The following is a 14,174-nucleotide window of genomic DNA, read 5'->3' as shown; positions in this document are numbered from 1 at the left end:
TCACTTTGAACTTGGGGATCCAATGAGGTGCCCAGTGGCTGCTATGGTTAGTACGGGGACATTGCTGAATGGTAACGAGTGGGGGGTCCCCCTCCCAAACCTCGAGGCTCCTCCTCTGTTTTATATGCTGGTTTCAGCACATCTTGGGAGAAAAGGTTTCAGGTTTCCAGAGGGTTTGCCTGACACTGGCTTTGCGTCTACTTTTTCCTGTCCCTGAGACGACACACCTTCCCCTGCCCAGGGGTGAGGGGCTCACTATTCTACTCCCAGTGGTTCTGTGATGGAGTCACTCTGTGATAAACTCTGCCTCCCCTTGGGGCAGCCCTTGTCCCGTCTGAAGCCCCTTTTGTTCAGAGCCATGTCCCTCACCAGCTTCCCACCTCCCAGCATCAAGCCCAGCTGTGTGTGGGGGGGAGGTCTTGAGTTCCATGTGGGATCCATGGTTCCTGGGGTTGGGGACGGAGGTTTGGGATGCTCACTGCAGATAGGGGACTGGGAGCAGGCATGACGGGGTGGGGGAGGGGAGGGAGAAAGACAGTGATGATGGGAAAACTCAGGATCTTTAAATAGATATTTTTTCTCTTTTAATGAAAATGTTTGCACATTAGAAAAATGAATAAGGTAGGGTTGGGCTTCCTGAGAAAAAACACAAGATGATTCCTAAACTCTGGACTGTGGTTCTGTCCACCTTCCTAGGTTGAAAGCCTGGGGTGGGAACACCGGCTCCGAGGGGGGACATCCTGCTGTGATCCCAATCCCTCATGTCCACCCTGCTCTGGGGACCTGATCTGTTACATGTGGACAGTTGTCACCCTGGCAGGGTGGCTAAGGACCCTCACAGAGCAGTCACACGATAGCAGAGATTCAGTTCATAGTCTTACTGGCTGCTGACCCCTGGCCTCCACCTGGGAGCAGTGGCCCCTCTGCATAAGAAAATACTGACTGGCCTGGGTGCAGGCTCACAACCAGACAGGAATAGTATGTACAACGTGGCACTGGATAAAACTCTAGCCCCTCCAGGGGTCTCGCGGAAGGCAAGTGGGGGAGGATCCTCACTTGGGCAGCTTGTTCTCCATGCCCAGTTGTTTCTTGAGGGCCTGCAGCTGGGCCAGACTGATGTTGCTTCCCCCACAGACGATGACCACGATGGAGGACAAGGGGGTGGGGAGCTTGCCCTCTCCTTGCAGCTTCTGAACCACATGGCTGTAGACAGCGGCCAGGGCAGCCCCGCAGGCGGGCTCCACCAGGATCTTCTCATCATCTGTAGAGGAGAGGGTGGTGAGGGCAGGGCCTGAGTTCTGCAGGGTACACGGGACTGCTGAGTCATTGGCAAACTTGGGGGTGAGGAGCCAATTCGTTCTCAGCCATGGCCATAGACCCAGGTCCTTCCATCATTATTCTAGATTGAGCTTCCAAAACCCGAGCCGGGCTAGGTTTCATCATTAATGCTAACACTGACAGGATGATTGTAATTGCCTGAGCAGTGTGTTGAGAAGGGTTCTCAGGCATCATCTGAGCAAGAGTGCCAAGGGTGGTTAGCCAAACGGACTGCCGGCACAGGAGAGTTAAGTGGCAGCATAAGTGCTCTCAGTGTGTGTGTATGTGTGTGTGTCCCTTGTCCTCAGTGGAACCCAGAAAGAGTCCAACCTAGTTACAGACCCACTTCTGAATCCATCACTGAGGCCAATACTTTCCTTTTTCACCCTGTCTGCTAAGAAGCTCAGAATCAATATTTTAAAATAATCCCTGCTGTCATGGTTACTTCATTTGTGCCTTTGGCCTTTCTGTTTTTACCACTGCATTATGTATCTTCAATGGGAAGTACTAGGAAAGGGTGGGAGACAGAACTGTGAGGAAATCTTGAAGCGATGGAAACCCTTGGCATACTGAGTAGCCAGGACAGCCACTTAGTTCCTGAGCCAGCAGGTTGGGTCTTGAAGGGACTTGGCACATACCCACAAACTTCTCAATGGCGGCCACAGCCTCCTGGTCTGCGATAACTTCTGAGAAAATGGGATGTTCCTGAAATAGCTTCAAGGCCTGAGCCCCTACGGTCTTCACGCACAGGGCCTTGGCGACACTGGGGGGCATGGAAAATGGGAATGGGGAAAACAGAGGCAAGGGAGAGGAGGGAAGTGCAGATCAGGATGGGGAGGGTGAGAGAGATAGTTGGATGTGAGAGGGAGGAGGAGCTGTCCGCAAGCACGGGATTGGGTGGCCCCTGGCAGCTTAAAGCACCACAAAGTCCTAGGGTCTTCTAAGGCATCACTTGCTGTTCAGCACAGCTCAGGAACAAATGCCTCAAAGGCCACCTTGCGATCCCTGGATAGGACCCCCAGCCTTTGCTCCAGGTCGTCACCCTCTGCCTTTAGCCCTCACTAAGCTCAGCACCGCTCTGCCTGCTCAAGTCCTACCCTCTCCTTCAAGGCTCAGGATTAAGGTTGCCTCCTCCTCCAAAAGTATCAATAAATAAATCTTAAAAAAAAAAAAAGGTCACCTCCTTCAAGGAGTCCTCCTGGGGGAGCACTCAGCCCAGTGTCCCCATGTGGAATTCCCAAATGACCCTCCTCGTAACATACACACAGTGACCACTTCCTGAGAAAGCATTCGGTGCGAATCTCTTTACAAGCATTAATTCTCACAACAATTTTTGTTGTTTATTGGTTCAATTCCATAAGAGGGGAAACTGAGGCAGATCTTATTGGTTCAATTCCATAGGAGGGAAAACTGAGGCAGATCATGCACTATCACATGCCCAGGGAGTTGTGGTGTTGGGTCTGTAAACAGGACCCATAGAACCTCCGGGACCTGCACTCGTAAGCAGTGTGTTCATGCTCACATCAACCTGGAGAGATCAACCAGAGGCCAGTATGAGAGCTCCGGGGTGCTGGGCTCAGGAATCCCGAAGAATTCTTACCTGGACTCGGTCTTCCCTATCTGTGGCAGAGACTTGTCTACCCAATATCTATCTATGCTAGCTGCACACATGCATGGCTGGTATTAGGCATTTCTCTGCCTCCTGTAGCAGGTGTGGCCATGTGACTAAGTTCTGGCCAATGAGAGGTAAGTGGAAGTAAGGGGGAGGAGCATAACTTCTGCCTTGCTTCCTCCTTCCTTCCAGATGAAGTATGGGTGGCATGGAGTATGGCACTCATGCAGATGTTTTGGCCTATGACACTGCGTAATAAAGATGGCGAACAAACTCAAGGATTCCGGGCCCCTGGCTTCAAGGAGCTGCCCTTGGATTGCCTACCTTGAGATTTTTTATAACAAGAGAGGAAATAAAAGTCAAGTCGCTGTTATTTTGGATTCCTGTGTAAAGCAGCCAAATCTAATCCCACTTAAACACCATGTGTCAAAGATTGGGACACATTAGGGGCACAGTACACGGTTGGAAAATCAATGAAGAGTGTGAAACCCTACCACAGAAGAGCTCAATGCATTATTAGTATTAGGCTTGTATGAGAAAGCATGACGTTCGTGGTAGTCATACAGACTTAGACTCAGTCTCAGCAGTACCACTCACTGGCTGTGTGACTCTGGGCAAATGAACAAGCCTCAGTTTTCTCACTTGTAAAATGGGACCTCAGGCTCTCCCTGGCAGCCAGCACCGAGGGGGGCTCCCCAAGTCTTTCTGAACCCCTGATGGAGGCACCCCCGGCTGCTCACCTGGTAATCTGGGGCAGAGGGATGAGCTTGCCCGCAGAGGTGGCAACGTGGAAGCTGTGGGCTCCAAGTGTCTCCATGGCAATGACAGGCACGTCCCCCCAGCCCAGCTCCTGCAGGCCCTGGACCACTCCGCACAGCATGCCGCCACCTCCCACTGACAGCACAATGGCCCCCGGCTTTGCGTGCAGCATCTCCTTCAGTTCCTTCACAATGGAAGTGTGGCCTTCCCTGGAGGGTGGGTGGGGGTGGCAGGTCAGGGCTGGGCTTCCTGGAGATGGGACACAGGGGTCCTAGAGATGCTACTTGCATCTTGTCCTCATTCTAAGCACAGACAGGTCTTGGGGCTAGTCCCCTTACCCTGACTCTGCCTGATTTCCAGCCGCCAGCATCTGCATCTCTCCCTGAAGGCTTAGTCCTGGCAGGGTAGCTCAGTTGGTTAGCATGTCCCCATATGCCGTAAGCCGTGGGTTCAGTCTCCAGTCAGGGCACATACAAGAATCTAACTGAAAGCTTACTCTGATCACTGCCTAGGGATGTGGCAGCTGGCAGTGCCAGCAGATGACAGCCTTGAGAACATCCGTTCCCCAGTGACTGTGGGAATTAGGGGTGTTGATGTATAATCACACCAGCATCCTCTCCTGCCGGTGGGTATCTCTGGTTTGTGTTCCCCGCTGGCTCCCAGGGGCCCCAGAAATTAAGCTCCAGCTGCCCCCAGTAGTCACCAGCCCATTGGATCCTTCCTCATCTCACTTCCCCATCCTTCTAATGGATCACCTCTCAAGTAAACGGCTTTCCTAAAATTCTTCTCTGGGATCTGCCCGGAGGGCATGTAATGGCAGACACCTGTGTATCTGAGCCCGTTTCACTCCTGGTCATGGAGAGTGGGCATTGGAGCACTTGTGTGTGTGCTCCTAGGTGATGGTGTGTGCACACACACGTGCAGCTGTTGTGCATGATATGATGACATGCCTTGTGGCAGGTGCCCACCCAGTGGTATAGGAGGTGGATGCCACCCATACCAGGTGATCTGGGCTCCACATACCAGATGAGAGGGTCGTCAAAGGGAGGGATGAAAACCCAACCTGGGTTGTTCTTTGCCAGGGCCTTGGCCAGCTCGAAAGCCTCGTCCAACATCTGCAAGACCATAGGGGAGTCGGGAGAGGGAAAGGGAGAGGGTGAGTGTCCGGGGTGCCTTTCTCTGCCACCAACTGCCCTCTATGCTCCTGCCCCAGGTTGGCACTCACCTCACCCACTACCTTGACTGTGGCACCCTCATCCTTGAGCCGCTCTATGGTGAGGGCAGGTGTGGTATTGGGCACGACAATGGTGGCGGGGATGCCCAGCTTCCTGGCGGCATAGGCAGCTGCCATGCCTGCATTGCCCGCTGCCAGGGGTGGGGGGTGGAGAGTGTGTCAGTGCGGGAGGGCCTGGGAGCCCAACCTTTGGCCTCTGAGCCTCCCCTCCTCCGGTGACCTCAGGCCTCCCCCTGGAATTCCAAATTGGGCCTGCTGCCAGTGTCTGCAACAGCTCATGGCTGGGGAAACCAGGGCCCAGAGAGGTGGAGCTCTTGGCCCTGGGACACACAGCAGAGGACATGTATGTAGGCCACTTACCAGAGGAGCAGACGAAATGTTTACAGCCTTTCTCAGCCCACTAGGGAAATAAGGGGGAGGGGGTCAGGCTGTCCCTGGGTTCTTCCCTTCCACCTGGAACACCTCCCCATGATTCTAACTGAAATCTCCTTCCTTCACAGGGAACTTACACTGCCTTAACCTCTCAAATGACATCTTCCCTCCCTAAAGAGCCTGACTCAGGGAAGGTCTCTGGAGAGTCTGACAGCTGACAGCTCCAGGGGCACCCCTTATCCAAAGGAAGCACTAATGGTGGGTGCTCAGTCCTTGTGGGAGTCATCAGGGCCTAGCCTGGAACTGCTGGGATTTCACATGACACTGGCCCTGCCCCACAGAAGAAAGAGGATTTGCCACCCTCGCCTAAAACTGTCCTGTACCGTCTGGCAGAGGTGTCCGATGCCCCGGATCTTGAAGGAGCCTGAGGGCTGGGCACTGTCCATCTTGAGATAGACGCTGGTGCCAGCCACCTTGGACAGGGCCATGCTGTCACGCACGGGGGTCTTCACGTGCAGGGGCTCTCGGGAAGTCATTGCTGGAGAAAGGAAGGGCAGAAGCGATGGCGCTGGGTGGGCTGGACCAAGAGAGCAAGGGAGAGATTGGCGATGGTCTAGATGGAGGACGGTAGTCAGTCCACGGACAGATGGAGGGTAGATGGACAGGTACACTGTCCTCTAAATTGTCCCGGAATTCCCAGGTCCCGGGCTTTATTCCCTGGGCACCTCTTGGCAGCCAATAGGGCCGCAGGGCCGGCCACACCCCCGCCTGGACACGCCCCCTGGGCTGAGGCCTGGGGCTGCGAGGAGGGGAAGGGAAGGCTGGCTGTTCTTCCCCCTGGCAGCTCCCTCCTGTCTCTCTCTCACCCTATCCTCCCTGCTCTTCTCCTGTCACTTTCCCTTCCCCACCCTCAGCTGCTTCATTTGCAAAGAGGATGTTGTCCTCTTTCCCAGGTGTTCCTGCTTCCCAGACTGTTCGGAGGCTTGCAGGAGGATGGTGTGAGATAATGCACTTAGAGTCACTAGCATTGTTCAGCACATATTATGCACCCAAGAAAGAAACCACGGAAGAATTGGGTACTATCATTATCCCCATCTTACAGAAAGGGAAGCTGAGGCACGGACAATAAAAGGGATAAGCTGGCGTTGGAACCCAGCAGTCTGACTCCCAAACGTGCAATCCGCACAGTCTTGATTGCCTTCCACTGTCATCCTTCTATGACTCTTTTGTTTAAAGGGGCAGATGCCATTATGGGTAAGACCCCGACAGACCAGGGTTCAAATCATGACTGCCATTTACTAGCTGTGTGGTCCTGGGCAGTTACTTGGCCTCCTAAAGCCCCCCTTTGCTTATCTGTAAAATGGGTATGATAGTGGTGCCATTCTCTTAGGAAGAAATGACCCGATTATGTATGTAAGGGGTATAGAACTCAGTTGTTCAGCAAGTGTTAGCAGCTACTGTCATCATCATCGTCATTGTCATTAACATCATTGTCACAGAACTGCAGGATCTTGCACCAGAACTCACTCCCTGACCCATGCCAAGCCTCCTATCTGTGTCTGGCTGTGTGCAGGGGTCTGTCTGTCTGTACACACACACACACACACACACACACACACAGCACTGTTGGCTGTATCCCTGGCCCCCTCCACAAAGCTCTCTTGTCTGGTTGACCAAGACAAGAATATTGATGAGACAGAGGGTAGTGAGGGCTCCGACAGCCTACACAGCTGTCCCTCTCTGTGGGACAAGCTGTCCCCTCCTGCTGCCCCACCGACCTTCCCCTGGCATTGCCAAGCCCCCTCCCCAGTGAGGTGTCCACTGGCATGTGTTGGGCAGAGCTCAAGTGATGAGGGCATCTTGGAGCGCACGTACAGACAGCTTCCTTGTGCGCATCTGAGTGCATGCAGACGGCACTCACATTGCCCAACATCTGCTGGTGCCCCATCGCATGCCAGCTGTTTCCCATGTGGGGTGTCACTTAATCCTCAACAAGGGGAGTGGGCATTCTGAGTCCCATGTCACAGGTGGAGAAACAGGCACAGAGGTGGAGTAAAACTGTCACCAGCTGGCATGGTGAAATGCAGTCTCAGGGATTCCGACAGGGCATTGGCGTAGGGTCCGCAGGGCCAGCGGAGGTCACGCTAGCCTCTCAGAGGAGGGTGTGTGACGTGAGGTTGTCCTCGCAGCCAGGGAGACGGAAATGAAGGGAGGATTCTCCTATCTGCTGAATTATCCTACACCACTGCACGGGGGTGGGGGTGGGGGGGCTGCAAGGACAAGAAATGAGATAATTAATTCTTTCTTCAGAACTTTCTATGTTGTTCCATTTATTTCAACAAGAATGTGTCAATGTTGTGATTTGAAAAAAAATGCAAATTAAGAAAATCAATCATAAAAGAACCAAAAAGAGGGAAAAACAAAATATATATCACTGTTGTTGATATCCTATTTGGGCATATCATTTATTTATTTGTTAGAGAGAGAGAGACAGAGAGAGAAAGAGAGAGAGATTTTTCTACTTATTTACACTTTCATTGGCTTATTCTTGCATGTGCCCTGACCAGAGATCAAAACTATGAGCTTGGTGTATTGGGATGGTGTTCTAACCGACTGAGCTATCCAGCCAAGGCAGGCATATATATTTTTTAAATAACAATTTTATTGAGATAAAATTTGCTTAGCATACAACTCACTTATTTACAGAGACTCAATTTTGGAACATTTTCATCTCCCATTTTCGGTAAAGAAATCCTATCCTTATTAACAGTCACTCCCCTCCCCCACCTTCTAGCCCCTGCCAGTCACCAATCTGCTTTTTGTTTCTATGGGTTTACCTATTCTGGACATTTTGTATAAATGGAATCAGACAATTTGCGGCCTTTTGTGTCCGGCTTCTTTCACTTGGCCTTGTGTTTTCAAGGTTCATCCACATTTCCACATGTCGGTGCTTCATTCCTTTTTATGGCTGCATAATATTCCACTGTAGTGATAGACCACATTTTATTTATCTATTTATGTATTGATGAATAGTTGTCATCTGGGCATATCTTCATTTTAAAATATATTAAAATATATGTGCATGCTTGTGTTCATTTGTGGTTCTGTGTCCCATAACATGGATAGGAACCCAAGACCCTACCTAACAGGGCAGTGGACTCACCCAAGGTTACCCTGGGGAGGAAACAGAGCGGAACCAGGGAGAGTCTCGATGTGATGGGGACATTCTGACCAGTTAGCTGCTGGAGGGTCTTGGGGAAAGGCTGGCTGCTGTCACTGTGTCACTGTGCAAACCTCAGGGGGATCTGTTCATGTCTGTGACTCCTGCATCCAAGGCATGTCTTTTCCAGACAGCAGTTGTAGATTTAGCCTTGTTACATCACACCCTCCCAGGAGGTGTCCCTGAGCGTGACCAGATCAGAGTGTCCTTGGCTGCGGGAGGTGGGGATTCTGACGGTTGTTTTCACAGCTCAGGGAGGAACAGACAGCTCTTACCTCTGTTTGTCTTTCTGGCTGGTGAAGCCATCCATCCCTGACTCCTGATTAGTTAAGGTCTCCACTCCTGAGTCCATCACACCTGGGCTAAAACAGACACCCAGCTGTGTGACCTCAGGGTATTCACCTAACTTCCCTTAGCTTCAGTTTCCTGCCTTGAGAAATGAGGACATGGTAGCTACTGGGTTTAGCAAGATTAGGGATAATGGCAGACAAGTGCCAAGCACAGAGGAAGGGCTCAAAGAAAAGTAGCTCCTAATATTATTATCTTTGGTCTTATTAGTGTTATCCAGGACTTTCCCACCCATTTAGGTCCCCTTTTCCTGTGTCCTCCCTCCAGACCTGGTTTCTCATTCATGTTTCCTTCCCAGCAAATCTGGGTTGGACCCTCTGGGATTCTGCAGCCTGGCGGTCCCTGGAGTCTTTCCCCCATGCGGGGGGTCATGAGCAGCCTTAGGGCAGGTCTGTTCTGACCTGGTTCCCATTGGGTCCACCACTCTCTCCTCCATCCATCCAACATCCTACCATGCACAGGTCAGCCAGCCCCTCACAAGTAAGAATTATCTGGCCCCAAATGTTAGTAGTGCTGAGGTCTGCCAGGACTTAATCTGATGTGGGCAGAAGGTACTCAGTTTAAAAGCTATTGCTGGCCATGGATGGTTAGCTCAGTTGGTTAAGAACGTTTTCCCGAAACAAGGTTGGGGGTTTGATCCTTGGTCAGGGGACACATGTGAAGCAACCAAAAAATGCACAACTGAGTGGAACAATAAATGCTTCCCCTCCCCCACACCTCTCTCTCTGGCTCTCTTAAAACAAAAAATCAATAAAGTGAAGCTCTTGCAGGATAGCTCTGGAGTATTGTCCAGGAGTGTGGAGGTTGCCAGTTCGACCCCCTGGTCAGGGCACATACAAAATCAGCTTGATGTTCCTTTCTCTCTCTCTCTCTCTCTCTCTCTCTCTCTCTCTCTCTCTCTCTCTCTGCTTCAATAAAATAAAATAAAAAGTTGTTGCTCTCTATATATTTAACTGCTATTCAATCAACCCGCAAAGAAGTGAAACTTTTTTTCTTGGTGAAATTAATACAAATGCATCAGGCCTCCATTGTTTTGGACTTAATGAATCTGTCTTCTGAGACTCTCCTCTAGCACCTGGCAGCTAGCCTTCCTCATGCTCATTCGCCTGGCTTCAACCCATTATTCCATTTGGTTGAGACCTTGTGGTATGATCTGTAGTGTTGCCTCCCGGCTTTGTGTCTTCCCCACATGTGACGAACAGCCCCTTGGTGGGCCCTTGTAGCTAAAGCTGGTCATGTCCAAGGTCAGGACCCCAAGGCCACACTAGGGCTGCCCCTTGGAGGGCTATCATCACCCACCCATCAGTCAGCATGTGATGTGTGGAGTTTGTGAGGGATTTAGTCCCAAGTTCATCAAGAAGTCAAGATATTGGCGGCAGGATTAAATCTCAGACCACTAACTCAATGCAGAACAAATGAAGACTCTATTTTTCCTTAATTTGGTCTAATTTATATCTAAGCACTCTCCACAGAGAATATTTCTGCAAAGCAAAGAATCATCTTCTAAGAGGTATTTTTGTTTTCCACTACTTTTGCACGTTTGGGTACAGGGACTTAAAAAAAATCTTTTAATTTAGCCTGACCAGGCTGTGGCGCAGTGGAGTGTTGGACTGGGATGCCGAGGACCCAGGTTCGAGACCCTGAGGTTGCCAGCTTGAGCGCGGGCTCATCTGGTTTGAGCAAAAGCTCACTAGCTTGGACCCAAGGTCACTGGCTCAAGCAAGGGGTTACTCGGTCTGCTGAAGGGCCGTGGTCAAGGCACATATGAGAAACAATCAATGAACAACTAAGGTGTCTCAATGCGCAACAAAAAACTAATGATTGATGCTTCTTTTTTTTTTTTTTATTTATTCATTTTAGAGAAGAGAGACAGAGTGAGAGAGAGAAGGGGGGAGGAGCAGGAAGCACCAACTCCCACATGTGCCTTGGCTGGGCAAACCTAGGGTTTTTTTTGAACCTGCAACCTCAGTGTTCCAGGTCGAGGTTTGATCCACTACGCCACCACAGGTCAGGCTATTGATGCTTCTCATCTCTCCGTTCCTGTCTGTCTGTCCTTGTCTATCCCTCTCTCTGACTTTCTCTCTGTCTCTGTTAAAAAAAATCTTTTAATTTAGAACAATAGTTTAGATTGACCGGAAAGGAACACTACAACTGCCTAGATAGTAATAGAGTTCCCATGCGTCCCACTTCCCATTTCCTTATTGGTAACAAGTGACAGTAATATGGTATCTTGGTCACAATTATTGAAGCATTATTGATACATTATTATTCATTGGAGTCTATACTTTATTCACATTTCTTTAGTTTTTACTGAATATCCTTTTACTGTCTCAGGATCCCACCCAGGACACCATGTCACAGTTGGTCATCATGTCTCTGTAGGCTCCTCTTGGGTGTGACAGTGCCTCTGTGTTCCCTTGTTTTCAGTGACCTTGACAGTTTTGAACAGCACTGGTCATGAATTATGTTCTTCTCATGAGTGGACTGGGGTCATAGAGCATAGAAGAGAAATGTCTCAGTCATTACATCATGTCAGATCCATGTCTGTCATCAACATCACATTGTTTGGAAGCATCAACTCGTAGTTATGGCAGTCTTAGTTGTTCATTGATTGCTTCTCATACATGCCTTGATCAACCGAGCCAGTGACCCCTTGTGGGTTCAAGCCAGCGACCTTTGGGCTCAAGCCAGTGACCATGGGGTCATGTCTACAATCCCATGCTCAAACCAGCGACCTCGCACCCCAGCCGGATGAGCCCATACTCAGATCGGTGACCTCAGGGTTTCAAACCTGGGCCCTTAGCATCCCAGGCCGACGCTCTATCCACTGTGCACTGCCTTGGTTAGGTGTGACTCCTTTTCTTTTCTTTTTTTTAAAAGTTTTTTTATTTATTAATTTTAGGGAGGAGAGAGAGAAAGAGAAAGAGAGAAAAGAGAGAGAGAGAGAGAGAGAGAGAGAGAGGAGGAGCAGGAAGCATCAACTCCCTGTATGTGCCTTGACCGGGCAAGCCCAGAGTTTCAAACTGGCGACCACAGTGTTACGGGTCGACGCTTTATCCACTGTACCACCACTAGTCAGGCTGACTCCTTTTCTTTAAGGGGCAAGAAGAGAGAAGGAGAGTTCCCCTGTTCAAGCAATAGGAAGAGGTGGGGACTGTGGCAAATGGAGAGCCGTGTCCCTTACTGAGGACAGAGTGAGTTAGCTCCAGCCAGCAGCAGTGAGGCCCTCTCAGCTTCCGAGTGCTTATCATCTCAGCAAGGGTCTGAGAAGTTACCTAAGATGCATTGGGGCTTCGGAGATGTGGGTCCAAACCTCAGCTGAGCCACTCACTAGCTAGGTTGCTTGCATGGCTGCCTGAACTCCAGTTCTCTCATCCATTTAACGAAACTGAGCCCCATGGCTTGGAAAATATATGTCCCGAGTCCAGAGTTAAACCTGCAAATCCGTGTGGCCAATCGCTTGTATCTGAGGTACTGTCACTCCTCTCTATGTGGTTCCTTTGCCTTGTAAACAAGAAAGCCAGATGAGGGCAAAGATGATGAAATTAAGATTAACGAATAACCCACGGCGCTGGCCAGGGAGGGTGTGTGGCAGCCTGAGGTATCAGGGACAGGAGTTGGCTGACGAAGGTGGCCCTGGGAGGGGACAGGTCAGTGACCTGGCCCATCTTTCCAGCCTTCTCTGACATAGCCACCCTGGCTTTCCCTGGCACATCCTCTCTCAAGCCAGGAGCTCTGGAGCCCGGCCCCTCTGACTGTGAACCCTGGTTCTATGGCTGCTGTGTGACCTTGGGCAAGTGACTAGAGTTCTCTGAGCCAAATCTGATTCCACAATGTAGCGTTCATTACAACATTCACCTCTGCAGGGCGCTGTACACATTTCATGACATACTGATGTCATGTTCCCAAACTTTAGACACTGCAATCTTTGTCATCTTGTTGTCTCACCTCTTCTATAATAGTAACGATTACAACAATAGCAGTAAATACAGACCATTTATTACTGTTCTGGATGTCTCACATTTATTAACTCATTTGATCTTCCCAAGAATTCCACTAGGGCAATATTTTATCCCCAGTTGAGGCAACAAGACAGAGAGGTTAAGTAATTTACCCAAGGTCACACAGCCAGTGAGTGGCAGAGCTGGGATTGATCTGTACACGAGCCTGGCCCCAGGGACTGTGTTCTAATTCTAAAGCACACTGCCTTTTCATACCAGAAACTACTACTGCTACTACATAAGATTTAAAAAACAAACAAACAAACAGACTATTTTCAAACTTTAATACCTCTCTAATTTCTTCTGAAGCAATAATATTCATGTATGGGTTTGATATCTCCTACTGCACACAAAAATGAATATCCAACTATAAAAAAACCTTTAGGATATGAGATCCGAAGGGCTGGAATACAGTAGGCATGCAATAAATGCAGCAGTTGCGCTTTTTGTCCAAGTCTGAGCTGTGTGCTAAGGCCCTGCTCCTCCAGGAAGCCATCCCTGATCCCACCCCTCCCTTAGATGCCCTGCGAGGACCTTCTGCTTTCTGTCCTCCGAAGGAGTGTTAGAATTGTCACTGAATTGGGTGTCTTCCTCTCCCCTCCTGCTCGGGAGGCACTCAGAGCAGAAACTGGGTTTTACCCTCTCTGCTCCTACACCCCGTTCAGTACAGAACACCTGGCAATGGCTACATGTTAATGTGTGGGCAGGAATGAAGCTGTCAGCATCCTCATCAGGGACCAGGGCCAAGCAGCTCAACTGGACCCAAGTGACCAGGAGTTAATCATCCAACCTGAGGAGGTCACCTGAAGACCGAGAAGGGTACAAAATACTCGGGCTGCCAGGTCCTTCTAGGACTTCACCTCCCATTTGACATAGAAGGAAACTGAGGCCAGATGGATGTGACAAGCTCAGGTTTACCCAATGAGACGGTGGCAGAGATAAGATGGGAATCTGATGATATCACTTTCCTCCCACAGCCTTCCATGGCTCCCTAGTCCCCCTGGCTCAGGTCCAGACTCTGGATTGGCATAGCAATCTTTGTGGACTCTGACCCCTGCCCACCTCCCCAGTCCCCAGCAGGCCTGCTGCCCCAGCCCTGCCTCTTCTGTCCAGTCCTCCTGGACACTTCTCCATCCCTGGAACACACTGTGTTTTTCAATTCCAGACCTTTGCACTCCATGTTCCTTATTCCTGGCTGAGCTCAGCCTTCTCCTCCTCCAGGAAGCCTTCCTGGCCCTCTGCAGCCAAGTGAGGTACCTGCTCTGGGCACCCACAGCCCTGCCAATACCAGAGGCTGCTGGGAGCTGGCAC

The 14,174-nt window shown here is 50.4% G+C and overlaps 1 protein-coding gene across 1 annotated transcript; it reads right to left on the bottom strand.

Moving 5' to 3' along the window:
* Positions 1 to 561: 561 nt before the first annotated feature.
* On the bottom strand, positions 562 to 5,998 carry SDS (serine dehydratase). The gene is made up of 7 exons (XM_066260505.1): positions 5,678 to 5,998; positions 5,283 to 5,322; positions 4,914 to 5,053; positions 4,712 to 4,803; positions 3,670 to 3,897; positions 1,956 to 2,080; positions 562 to 1,261 (listed from the first exon to the last, which is right to left on the bottom strand). The coding sequence occupies exons 1-7, from the start codon at positions 5,828 to 5,830 to the stop codon at positions 1,053 to 1,055; spliced, it is 987 nt and encodes a 328-aa protein (XP_066116602.1). The 5' UTR covers positions 5,831 to 5,998; the 3' UTR covers positions 562 to 1,052.
* Between the last annotated feature and the right edge of the window lie 8,176 nt (positions 5,999 to 14,174).

This window comes from Saccopteryx bilineata, chromosome 2 (assembly GCF_036850765.1).
Source record: "Saccopteryx bilineata isolate mSacBil1 chromosome 2, mSacBil1_pri_phased_curated, whole genome shotgun sequence".
Lineage (NCBI taxonomy): Eukaryota > Metazoa > Chordata > Mammalia > Chiroptera > Emballonuridae > Saccopteryx > Saccopteryx bilineata.
The sequence above is the reverse complement of the archived record's forward strand: the minus strand, read 5'-3'. Positions and strand labels throughout refer to the sequence as shown.

Coding starts and splice junctions, on each gene's coding strand:
- SDS (XM_066260505.1), bottom strand. CDS start 5,830: ATGACTTCCCGAGAGCCCCTGCACGTGAAGACCCCCGTGCGTGACAGC. Junction 5,054..5,282: donor ACATTTCGTCTGCTCCTCTG/GTAAGTGGCCTA, acceptor CACCCCTGGCAG/CGGGCAATGCAGGCATGGCA. Junction 1,262..1,955: donor CGCCATTGAGAAGTTTGTGG/GTATGTGCCAAG, acceptor TCTCCTCTACAG/ATGATGAGAAGATCCTGGTG.